Genomic DNA, 21444 nt, shown 5'->3' with positions numbered 1-21444 from the left:
AAACCTCACGATCGTAAATTTAGCCTTGAAATTGGAACAATTGAAAAACTAGTAACAACTTGGACATTTTATTCTTTTAAAAATCTTAAAAAGTATGGTGTTAACGAAACTGTTAAGTAAACAAATGTATTTTATCACGAATAAACTTAGTAGCTCCTAAAGCGAATTCACAAATAAATTAAACATGGAAAGATCTAGACTCTAACATAATGACAGGATTTCGAGAATCTACAGTATAACTAAGCGATGGTTCTAATATAGGGTAATTGTTCTTTTCAGTTTCTTCTTTTTGAAATTCTTTCTCTGGACTGTAAAAACTACCTTTCTTATCAGTCCCGCGATCGCTATGATTGTCAATCTTAGGAGTGTTATTCAGTTTGTTATTTATAATGTTCTCCTTATTGTCATCGAGCGGCGTATAAGTTTCATTGTGCCTAAAAGAAAAACATTATTTATTGTCTTTTTGGACAGACGAACCTAATCGCTACCCGATGGTGAGTGACCGTTGTTCACGGCTTCAGCAATGCCAGGGCCCCAGCCAAGCTACTGCCTAAAGGGGTGTACCTATTGTGTAAATATATTATTTATGAACAATGACTTTGTTCTAGAAAGTTTCTGATGTGAGAAAGATTCCTTTACACATTGATTGGAAGCGACTGTTGCCGCTTGTGACTTATGTTTGCATATTCTAAAATGTAATTCTTCCACTTCAAATACACTGGAAGCGCTCGTCGTTGCTAAAAGTATTATGATGGAGTAATATTTCTAAAATATTTATGAAGCGTTTGAAAATTTGGTGTTTTTTTATTTATTTTGTTATCTATACTAATATTATAAATAGGAAACGTTTGTTTGTTTGTATTGAATAGGCTCCGAAACAACTGAACCGATTTGAAAAATTATTTCACTGTTGGGAAGCTACACTATTTCCGAGTGACAGGCTATAATTTTTTTTGAAAAAAATTAGGGATCCTTACTTAAAACTCCAATAATGTAACTCAAGGTGTAAAAAAATTACCTAAAATATTTTTTACATCGCGTGCCCTGTGAAAACTATTGATGATTGAATAAAATAATATACTACATTATTATTGACAAAAAGTGTCGCGACAGCGTGTGTCTAACTATTATAGTTATGCGGCAATAATTGTTCTTTTATTTTAAAAAATAAAAAAGCGTTGAAATTTTTGTTAAAAACCCGAGCGGAGCCGGAGCGGGCTGCTAGTTTACAATAAAAGTGTTCTTACGCACATTTCTGAGTAGACAGTTTCAATATTCTGGGCTTTCTGTCGGTCGATTACTTGGTTTCGGCGGTACGTGACGGTGTCACTGTGAATGACAGATGGCAGGACCCCCTCCTCTTTTCGATTTATCTTGTCAGCCTCATTGCACCACTTGCTGAAAAAATATGGGAAATGGTAAAGATGAAATGATAGAACGGGGGCAGAAAGCATGAATTTGAAAAATTAAAAATATGTATTTATTTTATTTATTATTTATTCCTCTTGAGATATTTATATGCATTCGCTGGCAGACTTCATGCCTAAGTCATTATCTATCAGTTAACCAAATTTGCTGCAGGGAAAATAATGGTAGGTGCATTGAAACATAAATTAAAAACAATAAATGCATATTCCATTATTCTCCAATTATCTCACGTAAATATAGATTAAAATGTATGAGATCGATATGCTATAATTATATTATAAGCTATAATTTTGGAAGTCGAATAAAGTGTGTGCTGAAAGAAGCTAAAATTTGTAACTACCTTTTTTCATTGATATTTAAAGCCGTATGGTTTATTTTAATTTAAAGGAATTTCTAGGAAAGAATATTATTATTTTTTTACCTGTATACCTCATCGAATATCTTGCTATTTTCTTTTATGTCTTGATCACAATCGTTCAATCGATTTTTATTACCCACCCACCATGAAATGTCCCTTTCGCTGAGGGAACATACTTTTTTAACCTGTAATCAAAATTCATCAATCTAGGAACTTTGACGATTTGTGTGACAGAAATGCTTACGAACGATTCTTGTTTTTTTCATTAGTATTGAATATAAATGAGCCCTAGTTTTTTTTTAATTTCACTACATTGTTAGATACAGCTCTTACCGATAATAGTGAAAAGTACCAATAGGCAAAACAACCATATAGCCGATACTTTCATTATCAATGATCCACTGACTCTATCTACTTTAGTATTAAAGGTTATTATTACTAAATACCGGCAGCAGGGCGTATTCTGATCCCGCATAGGTAGGTGTCTATTTCGGTTGCGAAGCAATCAGGCGTTTTGGTATGAAAGGTGGAATGTTTATACCGTTACACAATAAAATCGAGACTTGGTCCCAAAGTGGGTAGTTCTATGTAGTCACGTTGTAATGTCTATGGGTGCAATAAAAAAAGCTTCTAAAAATCCTTCACGTCAATTTTGAAGACATTCAAAAAATTTAGAGCCAAAATTTCGAATTTTGTTTCAGTGTTCTTAGTGCCAGTTTTTTAAATTCTTGATCGTGTAAAAGTTAACTCAAATTTGTATGGAATTGGAACAGCGTTCCTAAGTCGTAGAAGAGACGAGACGAGAAGTTAAAAAATTGGCACTAAGCACACAGCATAATTTTGGTATATTAATATTTGCATACCTTGTAGACTGCCACTCCGGCTACAAATATACACGCGATGTTTACTAATGTGAGACAAAGAGACGCCGTTCCGAGTTTAACCAGCTCAAGGGGTCTTGTTACAGCCCATCGAGATTCTTGTACTGGGACGATCAAACGAACTAATGACATGGCCCAGAGGAGTCCCTTAAAATAAAACAAAATTACAATGCTGTTTTATTTAAAAGATCCCATTTGATGTTTGTCGTAAACCTCCGACGAAATTCACCGACGAAAGTGAAGAAAGTCTAACCGCCACACAGTGGGTCGATACTATGATTTTAGTGACTTAGGGACCAACTTTGTTTTTTAAGATTTTTCTTCACGTAGATAGATAGAGCTCGTTAATCTCAATAATAATTGTTTTGGGCAAAAATTACAAAAACTTTATAGTTTGGTCAGCAAAATGTGTTTTATGATTTTTTTGTATGGAGCGGGTCACATTAAATTAAATTCCTGCTAAGTACCGTGAGGTCCCGCTTTGAAACTTTATTTTTCTTACACCTTGTCTAGTCTACTATCATTTGGTGCTATGAACATGTGCATAAAGTTGCAACTCTGCCAAATAAATGGATCGAAAAAAATGAATAAATACATAGAATAAAAACCTTTATTTTTATTTTCGTAAGTGCTTTTAAGTTAAATTTGATATGGATTAGTAAGTACAAGCACGCAACAATACCCATAATTACATAATACCTAACAAAAATACATTTAGTAGGTCTCTAATTAATCAATCTCTGTAATTATTAGGATAGTTAACATTAGTTACTGAGGATAATTAGTTAAGCAGCCATTACTGGGTAGTAGAAAATATAGTACACATTTGTGTCTCTCTGGAAGTATAAAGTGACAATATTTATTATATACTAACTAGTGTTCGTTTATTCGTACTACTACTAACATCTTGTGATTGTCGTCGTGATCTTCCTTTTTCCGTTATAATGGATAATTTTATTAACAATTTAGGATTATTTATGATTTTAAGAGAGCAACTACAGTCGCTGTCTGATAATAAAAAACTTTCAATTCCTACAAAATCAAATGAACGTGACCGAAGAGAAAAGTGTTGAGCCCCAAAAATTCTGTACGCACTTTTGTTCAAATATAAGTGCAATATGGAAACGAAGTAGTCGCACAGTTTATAAGAAAAAAATGTGATTAGTTCGAATGTGCAATAAACTGGCCCGAAGGCATGATACCTGAAGATATCAACACTGTACACGAAAGGCTCGAGATTTCTAATACTGAAGATGTTGAAAATGTATCACGCTCTAATGTACTACAGAAGCCTCGACATCTACTTTTACACCTCGAAAACCTTTTGAAGAATTGGGATCCAGGCACATTGAACAAATTTACCAATCGCTTTCGTTAACCCCGGATTAAATGAAAGCTACTACAGTTGCTAGTTTGAGTAACACTGGAAATGAAGATGTAGGAGAAATAATGAACCATTTGTCAAATCACCCCGGAGATCTAGAAAAAGTTAAGGAGTGTTTAAGTACAAGTAAAGTGAAAAGTAGTACATATTCTCCCGATAAGGCACTATTAGTTTCACTTAAATTAAGTAAGTGGCAGTATATAAATCTAAGAGAAGCAGCAAATGAAAATGGGTCCGATTTATACCCTTCTTAATATAAAATTAAGCAAGAAAAGACCAAATGTTATCCAGGGAAAGACGAGGTAGTTATTAATGAAGAAAGAGCTGCTATTAAAATGCAAGCATTACTAAGCTTGGCGGTATATAGGCTTTTAAATGTGATTACTTCGGATTTCGACTCGGCAAGAGAGCTACTGCTTATAAGCAAATAGGCTTTGATAGAGCCCCAGGTCAAAGTAATTATAAACAAAAGACTGAAACAGAGTTTGATGATTCATCTATTTTCTTGACCAGTCTAGTTCCTATAAGGCTTCAGAAATTTGATGGAACAATTGTTTGGGAAAACGACCTACCCTCATCAACTTTTTGTTGCCGTCCAATAATGTTTAAATTTATAAAAGAAACGCAGTCAACAGTGGCAATTATAAAAGCTAGCATAACAGAAGAAATAGAAAGACTTCAGCCATCAAAAATCAAACAAGTTGAAGTTAAGCATCAATTGCACATGACGATGATAGACGGCAAAATAACCTCATATTTGTCAGAAACATTTTCTGCTGTCTGTGATATTTGCAAAGCAAAACCGTCAGACTTTTTTGGAGTCACTTGCTTATCAAAGAGAAAATAATGAAGGAATATTCCAGTATGGAATGCCATCTTTACATGCCTGGATAAGACGCATGGAGTGCTTCCTTCATATCGGTAAATATAATTTTATTACTTCACAATTTTTTCATCCTATGTAGTTTCCTGTGAGATTATTTTTTAAATGACATTTTTTTGTTTACGTCTTTTCGTTTGGACTTCAAGAAATGGAGTTGCAAGGGGCGATGACTAAGAAAAAATATCAATCAGAAAGAGCGCTATACCTTAAGCGTTTAAAAAGGAATACGGTTTACTTATAGATGTTGTCAAGCAAGAAGCAAGAACAACCAATGATGGCAATACTGCCAGAAGATTTTTCAGGAATGCAGAAGGAACAGCCCGCATAACAGGAATACGTAAAGATTTAATAGAGAGGTTTCACGTGGTTCTTCAGACTGTTGCATCTGGAGAGCGCGTGGACCTTTCCAATTTTTCCGAGTTTTGTAGATATACTGCAGAATTGTATATTAATTTATATCCCTAGTATTATATGCCTTCCAGTATCCATAAATTGTTGGCACATGGTAGTGATATACAATAATAAAAAGCTTTGCCTTTCGTGCCATTCCTATAGGTAATCTGTCGGAAGAGGCAGCGGAAGCTCGCAATAAAGATTTTCGGAAATATACAGAGAGTTGTTATTTTAGAAAGATAAGTAGACTGCCGACTAATGAGGATATTTTACACAATCTTCTTTTGTCTTCTGATCTAAAGATCGAATGGTGAAACAAAATATATAATACTTAGAGAGATTGATTAATTAAGACCTACTAAATGTATTTTTGTTAGGTATTATGTAATTATGGGTATCGTTGCGTGCTTGTACTTACTAATCCATATCAAATTTAACTTAAAAGGACTTACGAAAATAAAAATAAAGGTTTTTACTCTATGTATTTATTCTTTTTTTTCGATCCATTTATTTGGCAGAGTTGCAACTTTATGCACATGCTCATAGCATCAAATGATAGTAGACTAGACAAGGTGTAAGAAAAATAAAGTTTCAAAGCGGGACCTCACGGTACTTAGCAGGAATTTAATTTAATGTGACCCGCTCCATACAAATAAAATCACAAAACACATTTTTCTGACCAAACTATAAAGTTTTTGTAATTTTTGCCCAAAACAATTATTATTGAGATTAACGAGCTCTATCTATCTACGTAAAAACATTTGTTAAAAAACCAAGTTGGTCCCTAAGTCACTCAAATCATAGTATCGACCCACTGTGCGCCACCTTAAAAATGAACGCGTCTTTGCGGTAATAATAGAATGGTGCAAATAACGCAGTAATTTTACGAACGTAGTTATCTCGCATCAATAGCAATGACTTATGGGAACTTTGTATTATAACATGGCAATATTTTCTTCGATTTTCGAAGTTTTTTTTTAAATTTTTTTTATTGCTTAGATGGGTGGACGAGCTCACAGCCCACCTGCTGTTAAGTGGTTACTGGAGCCCATAGACATCTAGAACGTAAATGCGCCACCCACCTTGAGATATATTTAAGTTCTATAATCTCCATATAGTTACAACGGCTGCCCCACCCTTCAAACCGAAACGCATTACTGCTTCACGGCAAATATGGGCGGGGTAGTGGTACCTACCCGCGCGGACTCACAAGAGGTCCTACCACCAGTACAATAACAGTAACTGTAAAGTGTAAGATCGCGAGATTAAACCGTAAAAGTACTTGTAGTTTTAATTTTGTAACATCGCATTGTAATTTAAGTCTTAATATTTAATTAATAATAAAAAAAAATACTGAGCTATATAAGGCTCGTCACTTCGTAGGTACTTGAACATTAGCGATATCGGTTAAAAAAGACTATCTATGTGCTTAGAAAACAGCGAGGAAAAGATGTCATTCCAGAATGGCATGGTACGTCGCAAAAGTGATAATTTGAAAAGACGAATAATCGTCGGTGAACGAAGGCATTCAGTATGCGCCGAAAGATTAAAATTTTCCTTGAGACCTTGAGACTATTAACTAAAATATTTGACTTTTTTTTTTTTTATGGCTTAGATGGGTGGACGAGCTCACAGCCCACCTGGTGTTAAGTGGTTACTGGAGCCCATAGACATCTACAACGTAAATGCGCCACCCACCTTGAGATATAAGTTCTAAGGTCTCAGTATAGTTACAACGGCTACCCCACCCTTCGAACCGAAACGCATTACTGCTTCACGGCGGAAATAGGCGGGGTGTGGTACCTACCCGTGCGGACTCCCAAGAGGTCCTACCACCAGTGATTACGCAAATTATAATTTTGCGGGTTTCATTTTTATTACACGATGTTATTCCTTCACCGTGGAAGTCAATCGTGAACATTTGTTGAGTACGTATTTCATTAGAAAAATTGGTACCGAATGCACCGGACGTCTTATCCTTTAGGCCACGACGACTTTTTAGAAGTCGTCGTGGACTGTTATAAATGTAAAAATTGTACAGAATGAAACGTTAAATATACGTTAATTAATTGTAATTAGGCATTTGAAAAGAGTGTACTTCTAATACTTACAGCGTTAACCGCCGGTGGCAGTAAAGAAGCTGAAATAGCGACTCCGACAAGAGACGCCGTGTATTCTCCTAGTACAGCTAATGCTACTCCAGCACCGCTCGGTATTGCTATTGCTATTCCAACCCATAAAGAATGCAGCTCACATCTATAACAACATACCGTAGCAATATCATTTTGGTAACCGACTCAACTCAATATAAAATGCCTGATTAAAAATATAGATAGGTACATAATTTAAAAGTGTTCCCATTTAATCTATATAATTTAGAAAAATGAATTGCTGTTCGTTAGTCTCGCTAAAACTCGAGAACGGCTCAACCGATTTGTCTAATTTTGGTCTTGAATTATTTATTCGTGGAAGTCCAGAGAAGGTTTACAAGGTAGATAAATATGAAAATGTTCGGAATTAAATAAAAATAACAATTTTGTTTTTCTTTTGATGTGTCCCCCTCGGACGGATTCCTTTTGTTTGTTATAAGTTTATTTTATACTAGCGACCCGCCCTCGCTACGCTTCGGAAACATTAAATTTTATTATTGACTAGCGACCCGCCCTCGCTTCGCTTCGGAAACATTAAAACACACATGAAACCAAAAAATAAAAAATAAAATAAAAAAAAGTAGCCTATGTTCATCAGGGACAATGTCAGCTTCTAATGGAAAAATAATTTTTCAAATCGGTCCAGTAGTTTCGGAGCCTATTCGAAACAAACAAACAAACAAATCTTTCCTCTTTATAATATTAGTATAGACAAAAGCTTAGGTCTTTTATTTATCGATTGAGGCACTACGAAGTCTGCCGGGTCAGCTAGTAATTAATAAAATATATATAGTTTCTAAAATAAAGGACACACTTAAATAGCAATCTCAGATGACAAACTTATCTTTTTTATTCTGTTGATACTGATCAAGAAATTTAAGCGAAGTTGAATCAGTGTATTGTGATAAGAATTAGATTATGAATATTAAAGTTAATCGGAGGTCTTGAAGTGGGTGAAGACGACGCTCAAAGATTTCGTTGCATAAAAAACAAACGTGCATTCACTCAAAGCTAATAAAAGCGTGCTAATTTAATCCAGGGCTACGTTTACCTACCTGGTTATCATTTCATATGTTGGCCAGTCGTCGACCATTCCATACCACTCGTCCAGAGCACAGATCGTCAGACCAAAGATGAAACCGATCACCAAAGACAGAAACAAACCTAAGAGCTCGTGCATTATACCCATCAGCTGTAGAGACGGGTCGCGGACGGCCGTGCCCAGAGTGGCTGCTGTTATTGGACCCTATGACAGAGAAGTAACTTAGTCACGAATGTTTTTTTTCTTACCTATGCTGATAACGTTAAGAGGCTATTTCAGCTTCACCCTAACGTATAGATGAGCTCACGGGGCTCAAACCGGAAGTGTTGCTAACACCGGCCCTGGTAAGAGCAGTGCTTCGCAAAACCTACCACCGGGTTGGAAGCGCGACCCACTGAGAAGATCCGGCGAGAAACTTAGTGGGCTGTGTCTATGGGTTAATTTACTGGCCGAACCCTTCGTCGCAAACGATGGGTTCGGCGAAGACAGTGACCGGTGCTTGAGGTACCTAAAAGCACCGTTAATAGATCGGTAAACTTTTTGTATAAAGACGAAGATGAATCTAGAAATTTCTAAGAATTAGGCTGAAAATTAAAAAATATTAATTTTAATATATAACTAAAAAACTTATCAGAGCAATACAATCGACTTTTATATATCATTGTAATTTTGAATTCGTACCATCAATGGTGAAATAAGCATGCTAGCTACTAGGATAACAGTTGAGTTTTCGACGAGACCGAAAGCTGCAACAAACGCTGCGACCACAAGAAGGAACAGCCAATCGAACGTCAATGCCGCACCCCGTCTGACGTCATGCAGGACCTGGGCGAGGTTATTCCGAGCGCGCACCGATGATGAGAACCGAGACCACGCAGTGATGGATTCACTGAAATATTTTACATTTAATTCCAGCGCTATTGATTCGTAAGCACAATTGTCCGTCCATCTATGAAAAGGCAAAAATCATTGGAAACAAATAAAGAGCATTTATTCTCAATGTACTTTTTTTTCTAATGTACCTTTATACCGTATACCAAATGGATCATTTCCTAGCCTATTTAATTTTCATTATTTACTAATGCCTACAGACGCGTAGGCATCAACATCGTGAGCTTAACTTTTTTACTGTTCTAGCCAAAAGTTTAAATATATAATTAATCAAATCTTAATTCCTCTGTCGGTTTTAGTGATGAATAAATGCTTCTTATTTCTTATAAATAAATATATGCAGATGAGGTCAAAATTTCATCTTTGTTTCAATAGTAGTAATACTGCCTTCGCTTCCGGAACGTGTGTTAGGTGAACATGTTATATTATTATATTATATCTTATTATTCACAGTCTTACATTTATTCTATCATATTATTTACAGTCTTACATTTATTATATCTTATTATTTACAGTCTATGTTTCTTAAGAGGTATAACTGTATTGATATTGTAATAATTATTAATTTCAGTAACGTGGTGTTGTCTTGAGGCCGGCATACCTTTCTTGGCGAATAAAATGAGGTCCATTTGACTTACAAAAGTGCCATTAGTTCAAATTGACCCCGAAAAACACTAAATTAGGACTCACTTTTCAAAGCCAAGTTGTTGTCGTTGGTATTCTAAGCTGTTAGTGGATTTGTAATACAAAGCGCTGGGTACCACACTAATTGAAGATTGGTAGCGAGAGCCGATGCCCAATGTTCGCAAAACTTGAAGCAGTTCTTCACACGAGTTTCCTGATTCCACAGAAAATATAACCTGTTGGAGAAGACCGTTTAGTTTTAGTCGAATAAATATTTGGAGATCATTTTTTTAGGTTTTTTTTAAAGAATGCAAACGAATATAGCTTATACTATATGTCAATCTAAAAATGAAAACGTTGAATTTTTTTTATATCAAGGAAATTTAAATAAACTCTTTTATGTCGGTGTTAACGGAAAATGCGCAAGTTTTGATAACCTGTGTCGAATTTTTGTTAGACCACATCATGACTAAAGTTAAATTAATGCTGGTAAAAATGTACACGAGTATTCTAGAGCCGCCTTCTTTTTGTAAAATTGAAGTCTGTTAAAAACAATAAGACATTATGAGACGGACGTTATTTTTATGAGGGATTCATAAAACTATTAGACCTTTGCTTTTGGATGCGAATCTATTGTGTTGGACAATTTGCACTATGGTCACGTATTTCATGTATTGTGGCTAAATGTTAAATACTATTGTAACTGAATTTTTTCGTAAAGCAATCAAGCCAAGTAAGTTTTATATTAGAATGTGACTGAGTTGCTGTAATTTTTTTTATTACCTGCCAGTATTTGTTGTCATTAGTTCTTGACCACGAAGCATTTTCTACACCCAAGCGTAGTACTACTTCGGACAGAATCTATAAATAGGATAGGCTTTAAATTACTAAAATGTTACCTACTTATACTATTTAATTGTTTAGAGCATTGTACATGTAGTGAATGTATTTTCTTGGTTCTCACAAATCGGAAGTATGATTTTTGTTAGTACAGTTTGTGATAAGAAATAAAAGCTGTGAAATACTTAATAATAAACTCACATTTGTTACTTTTATATGACAATATTCTTTGGTTTGAACACGGTTTCGGGTTACGTATTTACTACTAAATTTTTTAACTACAGTGTGAACGTACCTATATTGAATTATGTCTATGACTCGAAGAAGCTAAGTAAAATGTGAAGTGCTAGAATTTTTTATTATGTGGTCCAGTAAAGTTTACTAATAAAATTTACTAAATTTTTTAACCGTCTGCATAACTTTATTTTTTTTTACATGTCCGCTTAGCTCAGATAAAGTGGATAAGCGTCATTGGGATAAGCTAAGAGTCTGATGTTTAGTGAATTCTGGAACCAATAAAACTACATCAACATCATGCCGACACAATTTGCGACATGGGTCAGTACAGATAAGTGAGATAAGTTATAAACGGACCTTTGCGGCATCCGGAGATGTACGAGTATGTTATAAATTATCTGTACAAATTTGAAAATTTGTAGTAACAAAGACGCTAAAAGATTTTCAATTCTTATTTTCCTTTTAAACTGATTTATTTTATATCAAGTTTTGACTTTTATGTTACACGAATTGCTTTAATTAAAAAAATATGAGATTCTTATTAAAATGTACTAACTTTTTCCAGCGGCGTGTCCCAATGAAAAGCGTTTAAAATATCAACACCACGAACGGGCGTAGATATTCGAAACTTATTCTTTTTAGGTTTTATAATTTGTTTTATATCCCGCCATGATGTTTTCAAACTTCCACTGCTGTCTGACGACAAGTCCTCTGAATTTAAAGTCTTTTCACTATGTGACTTAAATAAATTAGATGTTGCATCTTCTTTGTTCACATAATCTATTGATTTGCTTTTCGAAATAGTAATAGTATTATTTTCCATATAACGGTCATCTTTTTTCGTACCAAACTTTTTTTCTTTCAGTTCGTTCACAATTTGAAAAGTGTTTTCATATTTTTCTTTTTCGAAAGCATCCGTTTTCATGTATTTTTTCTTCATATCTTCCTGATGTTGTTTTTGTGGGACGTTTACAATAAAAATTACACCGGGCATGACTAAAAAATCCGTCTTAACTGTTACTGTAAAATTATTTGTTATTGTTTTGTTCCAGATTTTACTAGTGAAAGTCACACTAAAAAAATATTCTTGTAATAGATTATTGTTTAAGTTCAATAATTTTCGGGACACCACTCAACGCCGTGGTCAAACAATACAAACTAAATTCATTGCATCGTTTGTCGTGCTGTTACTAAACCGTTGAAACAATAAAATTACAGGCCCATTGAATATCACGGAACGATACTTTTCCGTTCTTATGAAATTTGTTGTCAATTCAATTTTTTACCCTGTAATAATTAACTGTATTTGTTGAGAAACTGTTGCTTTTTGTTTATTTCCCTCGAACGTGATTTTTTAAAAATAGCCCAATTATTAACAAGCATTATTACAGTAGCTACTAATTCTCCAATAACAGTCAATTATTTAAGAAAAAAAAATATCCATGAGCTTTTTTTTTTGCTTCAGAAAGGTGCTTAGTAATACAGTATCCTCAGATGTAGGTACATACATGCCAGTAAGTAGTCTTAAGAATTTTCCGACAAAAAATTAGAATATTTGTTTCGGTTCGGCACTTTGATTCATTCCCGTTAATTCTATAGCTTTTTTCATATACATTTTGATAAGAAGCCACGATAGAGGGCTATGTTGTCGCTTAAGCATCCATAAGGCATGCATAGGGCATTTAATTAAAATTTAGTAACAATTTGAAATTCGTATTTCGGGCTATCCTTGTGACAATTTATACTATGTAATAATAAACATGATAGTTTGTATTTGGGCGTTCATACAGGATTCATTCGACTGTTATGAAATTTATATCAGTTGTTTTAGACACTTCAGGGAAGAAAATCTTTGTTATAATCAGCAAACTATAGGCGGCACGCGAATATTAGTTGCTAAGATATTTGCTTAAGTTCTTCATACAGTTAGCGAGAGTCATGACGGAGCGTGGCTGTTTTTTTTTTTAATATTTGATGATATCTAAGTTACTTTGCACACAAATAACTATCATCTTTCTATCTGACAGTTTTTTTACTTACGATTCCATAAGAGAAGTGAAAGCCGCTTGGGAAAAGTAAAAAGCCTATATTGCTAGTTTACTGCCGCTAATCTACATGCCAAGTTAAAATTAAATTACAAAAGTTTATAGTGAATTCCAATATTGTTATACACTTACGTTAGTCCCTATATAAAGTTCATTGCCGTTTTGGCTCCGGACTCTGTGTAACATTCGCGTGGAAGATTCCAGTTTGAGTCACCCCTGGGAATCGTAAGTAAAAATTGTTTGTGAAATGTTTCCATTTCCTAAGTTTCGACAAAAAAAAGAAAAATTATAGTATCTTTTGAGTAGTCGTGGCCTAAAGGATAAGACGTCCGGTGCATTCGTATCTAGCGATGCGAAGGAAAACCATCGTGTAATTAAAATCAAACCCGCAAAATTATAATTTGTGTAATTACTGGTGGTAGGACCTCTTGTGAGTCCGTGCAGGTATGTACCACCACCCTGCCTATTTCTGCCGTGAAGCAGTAATGCGTCTCGGTTTGAAGGGTGGGGAAGCCGTTGTAACTATACTGAGACCTTAGAACTTATATCTCAGGGTAGGGGCCGGCATTTATGTTGTAGATGTCTATGGGCTCCGGTAATCACTTAACGCCGGGTATAAACAAAATAAAAAATAAAAACATCTTTGATCAGTGTTCTACGCTCACATAAATAAAAGTAGGTACATAACCATAATAGGTAACAGAGTTTTTTTATGCCATTTTACATGCCAGTACGTATACAACTTTTTAAAGAACCTTACTACGGATCCGAAAGCAAAATTAATAAAGTGAATATATCCGTATGTACATATTAATTAAACCACAATCATAGATAGCATAGTTCTATTTTTGAATCGAATTTTAAAAGTAGATGTCAGTAATGTCAAACACTGATATTCAGTCATCAGAATTATCGTTCGGTTTGTTCGTTTCTTCTATCGCGCAGTCGTGGATGATGCGTAGTTCTGGCGGCGCAGGGCGGGCGGTCGCCGTGAGACTCCGGGCCCGGCAGTCGCGGCGCAGCGAGCCGCCCGCGCTATTCCCACGCTCTCCCCGGAGATATCGCGATCAATAACGCCATCCTACACAACAAACCCCAACGGAAACCCATCACGAAACTAAAACCGGACAGTGAAAACAACGTGGAACTTTGATAAAGTGGGTATTATTAACATTCGAATTGCTGATCGTGAATGTAAACACAATTAACCATGGCTCCCATTAAAACACATGATCACCATAAACGCTTATATTTGTTTCCGTGACCCAAAATTTGAGGTTCGCGTTTACTAATCGTTCGTTGTTTGCTTCGTCGTAAAGTATCTTTTCTCATTGGGAACATTACGTAAACACTGTTCGAAGTTACAAAATCGATAAATTAATAAAACAAATAAGTGTGAATCGTTTTGATTACAAGTTTGTTTGTCATTTTACATGTACCTATAGTGCTATTTATAGCATCAACATTAAGTTCAAAGGTATTGAATGTTATTACCGACTTAACAATTCAAATTCCGTACACGTTGGTAGAACATTTGTTAAATTAATGGTAATTTTTGTCATAGATTGACTTTAAGAAAAAGAAAAAAATATATTCAACGAATTTTATTATATAACACAATTCTTATTATGACGTAAGATTGTCAGTCATTCTCAAACAAATTAACAGTAGAACTAACACCGAATAGTTACAAGAACAAATCATAAAAATAAAAATTATATTCCAAGTAATGATTGTTGCCATATTCAGCCAACGATAAAATTATTGTAGTATTTAAAAAAGATTGTCTCATAATTTTTTTTACTTAAATTACCGATGCTTGACTGTTGGTGCAATTTTAATGTAGTTATATTATTTGAGGCTTAAATCGTAATTCATACTTCTGTATTCCGACGAAGTTTCTTCATGGAACTTTTCTTTATGACAGTCAATACCTTAACTGTGACCAAAAACATAAACTGCTTTGACTAGTTAACATCAGAGCACCTTTTGCTCTTTTAGTAAGCCGCTTGTGACCGAAAGAGACTGGATTACTCCATGTTAAGTTGACTGAAATTTTATTTTACGAATTATTTTGATTACCTAGTGAGAAAAAGTGTGTTTTTGCTACTATGCACTACTGTGTTCTTCGGCCATGGTAGTTACCGGAGCATATATTAAGTCCGCACGGATAGCTACCACCTACCTCCACCAACATTACCGTACGATGAGTAGAGGTTCGAAGAATAATACAATAGGTCTAAGGCTTAAAGTGTCGGAAAATAATTAATTCACCCCTTTAATTAATCACTACATAGTATAAAACAAAGTCGCTTTCTCTGTCCCTATATCCCTATGAATGCTTAAATCTTTAAAACTACACAACGGATTTTGATGCGGTTTTTTTTAATAGATAGAGTGATTGAAGAGGAAGGTTTATATGTATAATAACATCCATTTAATAGTGGAAAAATCAATAATAAATTACAGTTTCCGAAGCAAAGCGAGGGCGGGTCGCTAGTAGTAGATAAAACCACAAACTATTACTGTGGCGAAACAAACATCTATTGAATTTGAGGGATAGGATAGTCTTTTTACTGATGTTATAATAGGATTTTAAGCTTACATTTTAAGGTGAGCAGTGATAATTGCTCTATGGTGACCTCTAGTATGTATTAATGAATAAAAAATTAACGCCGTGAAATTCAAATGTAATACCATATATAATTGTGGCCCACATTGGTATAAACCAGAGTAAAAATAATTCATGAAAAGGGCGCCTTCAGAATAAGCTAATTAACTTTTACAAGTACCGCGTTTGTAATGGCGCCGCGATTTCAAGAAGTTTCTCTTTTATTTGGAGTATGAAACTAAATCACTGGACTATTACCCTATGCGTAGGGGCTTTGGGGTCGTATATGAAAGTTGAACTTACTAAAAAAACTCCAAGGAAAATCCCTGCAAACTTATTAGAAAGATTATTAGGAGTCATGGAGATACCTCCATATCTTATCTTATATTTAATACTCTTTTTGCTTTTTTTATAGCTTAGATGGATGGGCGAGCTCACAGCCCACCTGGTGTTAAGTGGTTACTGGAGCCCGTAGACATCTTCGACGTAAATGCGCCACCCACCTTGAGACATGAGTCTAAGATCTCAAATATACCTACTTGGAGGAACACCAAATTGTCTCTTAAAGTGTAGGTCGGCATATTATACTTTTATTTATAGCTTTATATAGCTTTTGTCCGCGATTCCGTCCGCGTGAAATAGTTACTTTGGCATAACGCTAAATTTTACCCCCGACTTCATTTACGTAGAAAGTGAAAATATGTTTGAATTATAGAATGTTAAGGAGTTATTTAAACCCCTATTTTGAAACATTCTTTATTGGTGCTCCACTTGCATTGGTCTTACCGTGATTTTATATAGCCTATAGCCTACCCCAATAAATGGGTTATCTAACACTGAAATATTTTTTTTAAATCGGACCAGTAGTTCCTGAGATTAGCGCGTTCAAAAAAACAAACCTTTCAGCTTTATAATATTAGTATAGATTTGTTTTCATAAAAGACAGAGCCTTGGAACTTTAACGAGGGTTAAGCTGGTTTCAGGGATCTTCTGGAATCTCTCGGTCTACGAGTCTCGGCTTGTACCGTATGCACCCAGGATCCCTCTGCTCTGAGAAATAATTGAGATGATACGTTTTGCATTATAGACGTTATGGTAAAGGTCATGTTTATTCCTTGAAACTTCCCTGACTTTGTAGATTTGAGTTAAATTAAAACGTGTAATTAAAGATATGAAAAGCAATGCACATGTTGATAAAATTGTAACTGTGTTACGTATTGTAAAATGTTCTGGACTAGTTTTGGTAATTGAATGCTTTGGGAAGATGATAGAAAAAGTATTAATTTTGAGTAAGTTATTTTCTTAATGAGAGTTTTCATTCATTTCAAATTTCGTTTATACAATTATTTTTGTACACTAAAGTGCCTGAGAGCGGGTATGTTTCCAAATAGCTTTCCTAATAAAACTTCTATGATTCGTAATAAAACTTTTTTCAACCACGGCGAAGTTTCCAGTTTTTCCCAAGGGTATACTATATAGCGCATCGAGAAAACGGCTGACATTTACTTGTTTTTATTTATGGTAACTCTAATTGGGTTATTTTATGATCTTAACTCCCTTTTCTGGAATGTTTTGATGCACACACAAACATATTTAATTTGAATACGTCAAAAATGTAACAATCTTAATGTACGTATTAACATTGAAAACCGATTTTTAGTAAAATTGGTTGTTTAGTATAAGATAAGACTTTCTTAATTTAAAAATATTACATGTAGTTAGATAAATTTAGCTCTTTTTCCATTAGTTACATTGTGATAAAAAACACTCGCTAAATCATGAGAAAAAACAGTTAAAAGTATACATTTTAGGTTTTTTGCCTTTCTCCCTTTTTATTGTCATTGCATACTACAGCGAAAATTTTTTTTGGCCATTTTGAAGATCTGAATCGGTTGTAATTTGTATGAAATGTTTCAATTATTATTTGATTGCATTTTCATCTGCTTACTGAAGCAATAAAAATATATTTAGTACCCTTCGTTCAATAATAAAAATTCGACAACAATTTCAGCAGACTCAACAAGATTAAATTAAGGGAACAAGTGCTAACCAAAAAAAAAAAACTAGTAGGTGAGCTCACGGGGCTCAAACCTGACGACGTTGCTAGCACGAACCCTAGCAAGAGCTGTGCTTCGCAGAATCTACCACCGGATCGGAACCGCGACCCACTGAGAAGATCCGGCGAGAAGCTCAGTGGGCTGTGTCTGTGGGTTAATTTACTCGTCGAGCCCTAGTCGAGGTTCGACGTGGGTGGTTCGTTAGTGGACCGGGAGGATCCGAAATGACGTGTTTGGGGCGACGTCGACTGCTTTCCATTCTGTCCGCAGTATCGGCAATGTAGTTACCGGCGGCCACGATGAGAGGGTTCTCGTGTCGTGCCGCTTTATCGAAGTGAAGCGTAGATATATACAATTCCACTGCAGAATTGGTATTCTATGCCTACACTGCTTTGATGGTTCTTTCGTGTTATTTTTTTTTTATTGCTTAGATGAATGGACAAGCTCACAGCCCACCTGGTGTCAAGTGGTTACTGGAGCCCATAGATTTCTACAACGTAAATGCGCCACCCACCTTGAGATATAAGTTCTAAGGTCTCAAGTATAGTTACAACGGCTGCCCTACCCTTCAAACCGAAACACATTACTGCTTCACGGCAGAAACAGGCAGGGTGGTGGTACCTACCCGCGCGGACTCTCAAGAGGTCCTACCACCAGTAAAAAATACAAATACAATCAAACAGTAGCTCGTTCTTAAGGATTGATTGCGAAACCTGAATTAACCTCTTTACAGTTAAATATCAAGTTTCAAAATACAAAGCTAACCATAACAGGTCTGTTTAAGTTTGGCCTCCGAGTTTCAGGGAAAGCGATTTAACTTTCAGATGTCGACGTTTATGTAAGTTTGACACTGAGCGTTCAGATTTTGCCATATTACGTTGAGCCTCTTTAAAATGTTCTGTTTTGTACTTACAACGACTGTTTCGCCAACAGATTAAGCAAGATAGGACAATAAGCAGTTATTCTGTAATAAAATACTTATGGAATGTAATAAATACTTACACGTTATAAGTACATCACTAGCAAAAGCATTGTTAATGTTAGACGATTCACAATTTGAAATTATTTTTCGTAAATGATTTACGAAACTGTAACGCGGTATGTTTTTTATAATCGAGCAAAGCTATTATTATAACCCGAATCAATAGTTTGTAACAATAAGGGACAAACTTAGTTCAAGGAACCGCCATAAGAATTACATTCGCTTAGAAGCTTCAACAATAAACGATTTGTTTTTATTAATGTTTATTTATTTATTACATTTATATTTTAAAAATCAAATATGGTTATCATCGATTGTGGTGTCGTTTACAAAACATGCTGGCGATTCTTGCGGAATTAACTTATAATTTTTGAAGATCGATTGGTAGAAGCTAGAACTCGATTGAATGTTGATAGATTTTTTCTATCATCATCATCATCATCTATAGTTGTCCTATAGCCTATAGTTGTCCACTGCTGGGCATAGGCCTTTCCAATTACGCGCCATTGTGGACGATCTTCGGCTTCTCTAGTCCAGCTCTTCCACTCTGAATAAATAGTCACTCCACCGAGTTATTTCCATCAACTTGTTTATCATCATCATAATATAATTAACAGTCGCCAGAAGTTGCCTGATGAACGTAGGTTATCTCTAGTATTACCTACTCAACTGTTCAGTTTCAAGGATGTATAGATACGCTGTTTAAATAAATGCCAATAAATTATGATGGCTCAGATCTTAACAGGAATAGATTTTACTTTCAATTCAAGTTGTCTTTGGCGAGTATTACACAACAACGCCATTTTGAAAAACCCTAAAAATCTCAAATAATTCACTGTAGGAAAAATATTGATTTATTCATTATAATTGAATCGATATGTTTAGTGCTACAATAGTCTAATGATTACTACTAAACAGTTGCACTTCAAAAAGAATTCGCGTATCAATGAAATTGATTTACATACCGGGTTGGCTACCGGAAGTTATAGACGTACCAAACAAGATTGCTGCCACAATTACTGAGATACGAAGCGAAGTAGTTTTCATTGGATTATGTAACAGCTACACTCCCTCCGTTCCTTCCGAAATAGAAACGTATTACTGCTTCACGGCGGAAGTAAACTGGATGATGTTACGTACCTGTGGTCTGGCCTTTTTTATTTTTTTATTCCTTAGATAGGTAGACGAGCTCACAGACCACCTGGTGTTAAGTGGTTACTGGAGCCCATAGACATCTACAACGTAAATACGCCACCCATCTTGAGATATAAGTTCTAAGGTATCAGTATAGTTACAACGGCTGCCCCGCCCTTCAAACCGAAACGCATTACTGCTTCACGGCAGAAACAGGCAGGGCGGTGGTACCTAGCCGTGCGGACTCACAAGAGGTCCTACCACCAGGTCTAAGGAACGGGAAGCTTTTATTCTGATGCAGTGGAAACTTAGTCTAGTCTTTTCCATTTTCAGTTATTATACTTTAACAATTATAAGTAAGAAATCTTTTACAAGTTCTAATACACAGCTATGACTCAATCGAACTTCGAACATGTTTCTTTTTATGTCAAATGGATTTTTTTTCGTTTTAACCAAAATAAAAATTAATGAAAAACGAAACGTTACAAACAACGCTTACAACTTTATTTCTCATTCTGTCCGTGAACACTAGATATCGTTCAGGGTGTAATGTTAAAGTTTAATAAGGAACGTTTTCAATCCGATGTCGCATGTCTACCACTGCAGTGTCCTTGAACTCGAAGCACGCCGCGATGTGTGTGGAATAGACGGAAATTTGCTAGCTGACTCAAATAAAATGGGACACGCCTTCTTAAAATGCGATCGGCGAATAGATTGTAATTTATGAAATGATTTTGTGAACAATCGGGCAGTTGGTAAATTTAACAAAGATTCGATTTTTCTTTTTGTCTTTTTTTATTTTATTGCTTAGATGGGTGGACGTGCTCACAGCCCACCTGGTGTCAAGTGGTTACTGGAGCCCATAGACATCTATGACGTAAATGCGCCACCCACCTTGAGATATAAGTTCTAAGGTATAGTTACGACGACTACCCCACCTTTCAAACCGAAACGCATTACTGCTCACGGCAGAAATAGACAGGGTGGTGGTACCTACCCGTGCGAACTCACAAGAGGTCCTACCACCAGTAATTACGCAAATTATAATTTGCAACTATGCTAGTGGCATTAACAAAGGAACAGCAGAAACAGCAGGATAATAAAAATAAATAAGCTTTCGAAGTCGATGTTTTTGGCAGACTTATTTCATCGCTGACTTTTTTTACCTTTGTTCTAAATGAACTTACTTCATTAAGCTTTCATGTTAAAAATAAAATGGATTATTTAATTTCGCGAAAAATTAAATAAATACATTCTCATATTATTTAACTATTATAAATTAGTAAAGCTATTAACAATAATAGAATACTAAATGTATCTTGTTTAATAATGGTACATAATAATGTAATTGGCACTGAAAGCCCAATTATAAAGTCGATAATAAGACATGATGGAGAGATATGAAAATAACGTAAATGGTAAATTATCGACGAATTAAGATATTTTGATGGGGCTTCTACGAAAGGATTTGAATAAATTATTGTTCCGAGAATTTTATCGATCA

General features: G+C 35.1%; 2 protein-coding genes across 13 annotated transcripts in view; one reads left to right on the top strand and one right to left on the bottom strand.

Moving 5' to 3' along the window:
• Window positions 1-172: 172 nt before the first annotated feature.
• Window positions 173-12316, bottom strand: LOC114247675 (uncharacterized). The gene is made up of 10 exons (XM_089731462.1): window positions 11668-12316; window positions 10818-10895; window positions 10101-10270; window positions 9201-9408; window positions 8533-8723; window positions 7439-7583; window positions 2650-2814; window positions 1850-1971; window positions 1252-1398; window positions 173-434 (listed from the first exon to the last, which is right to left on the bottom strand). The coding sequence occupies exons 1-10, from the start codon at window positions 12103-12105 to the stop codon at window positions 179-181; spliced, it is 1920 nt and encodes a 639-aa protein (XP_089587588.1). The 5' UTR covers window positions 12106-12316; the 3' UTR covers window positions 173-178.
• A 1807-nt stretch (window positions 12317-14123) lies between these two features.
• The window catches only part of Nhe2 (Na[+]/H[+] hydrogen exchanger 2), a 48082-nt gene continuing 40761 nt past the window's right edge, over window positions 14124-21444 (top strand). For 11 of the 12 annotated variants that reach the window (XM_089730935.1, XM_089730938.1, XM_089730944.1 and 8 more), the window contains exon 1: window positions 14124-14313. The gene's annotated coding sequence lies outside the window, so the exon portion shown is untranslated. The remainder of the gene's footprint in view (window positions 14314-21444) is intronic. The other variant, XM_089730936.1, reaches the window with a different exon arrangement.

Source organism: Bombyx mandarina, chromosome 11 (genome assembly GCF_030267445.1).
Source record: "Bombyx mandarina strain Sakado chromosome 11, ASM3026744v2".
In the NCBI taxonomy this organism is placed as follows: domain Eukaryota; kingdom Metazoa; phylum Arthropoda; class Insecta; order Lepidoptera; family Bombycidae; genus Bombyx; species Bombyx mandarina.
The sequence above is the reverse complement of the archived record's forward strand: the minus strand, read 5'-3'. Positions and strand labels throughout refer to the sequence as shown.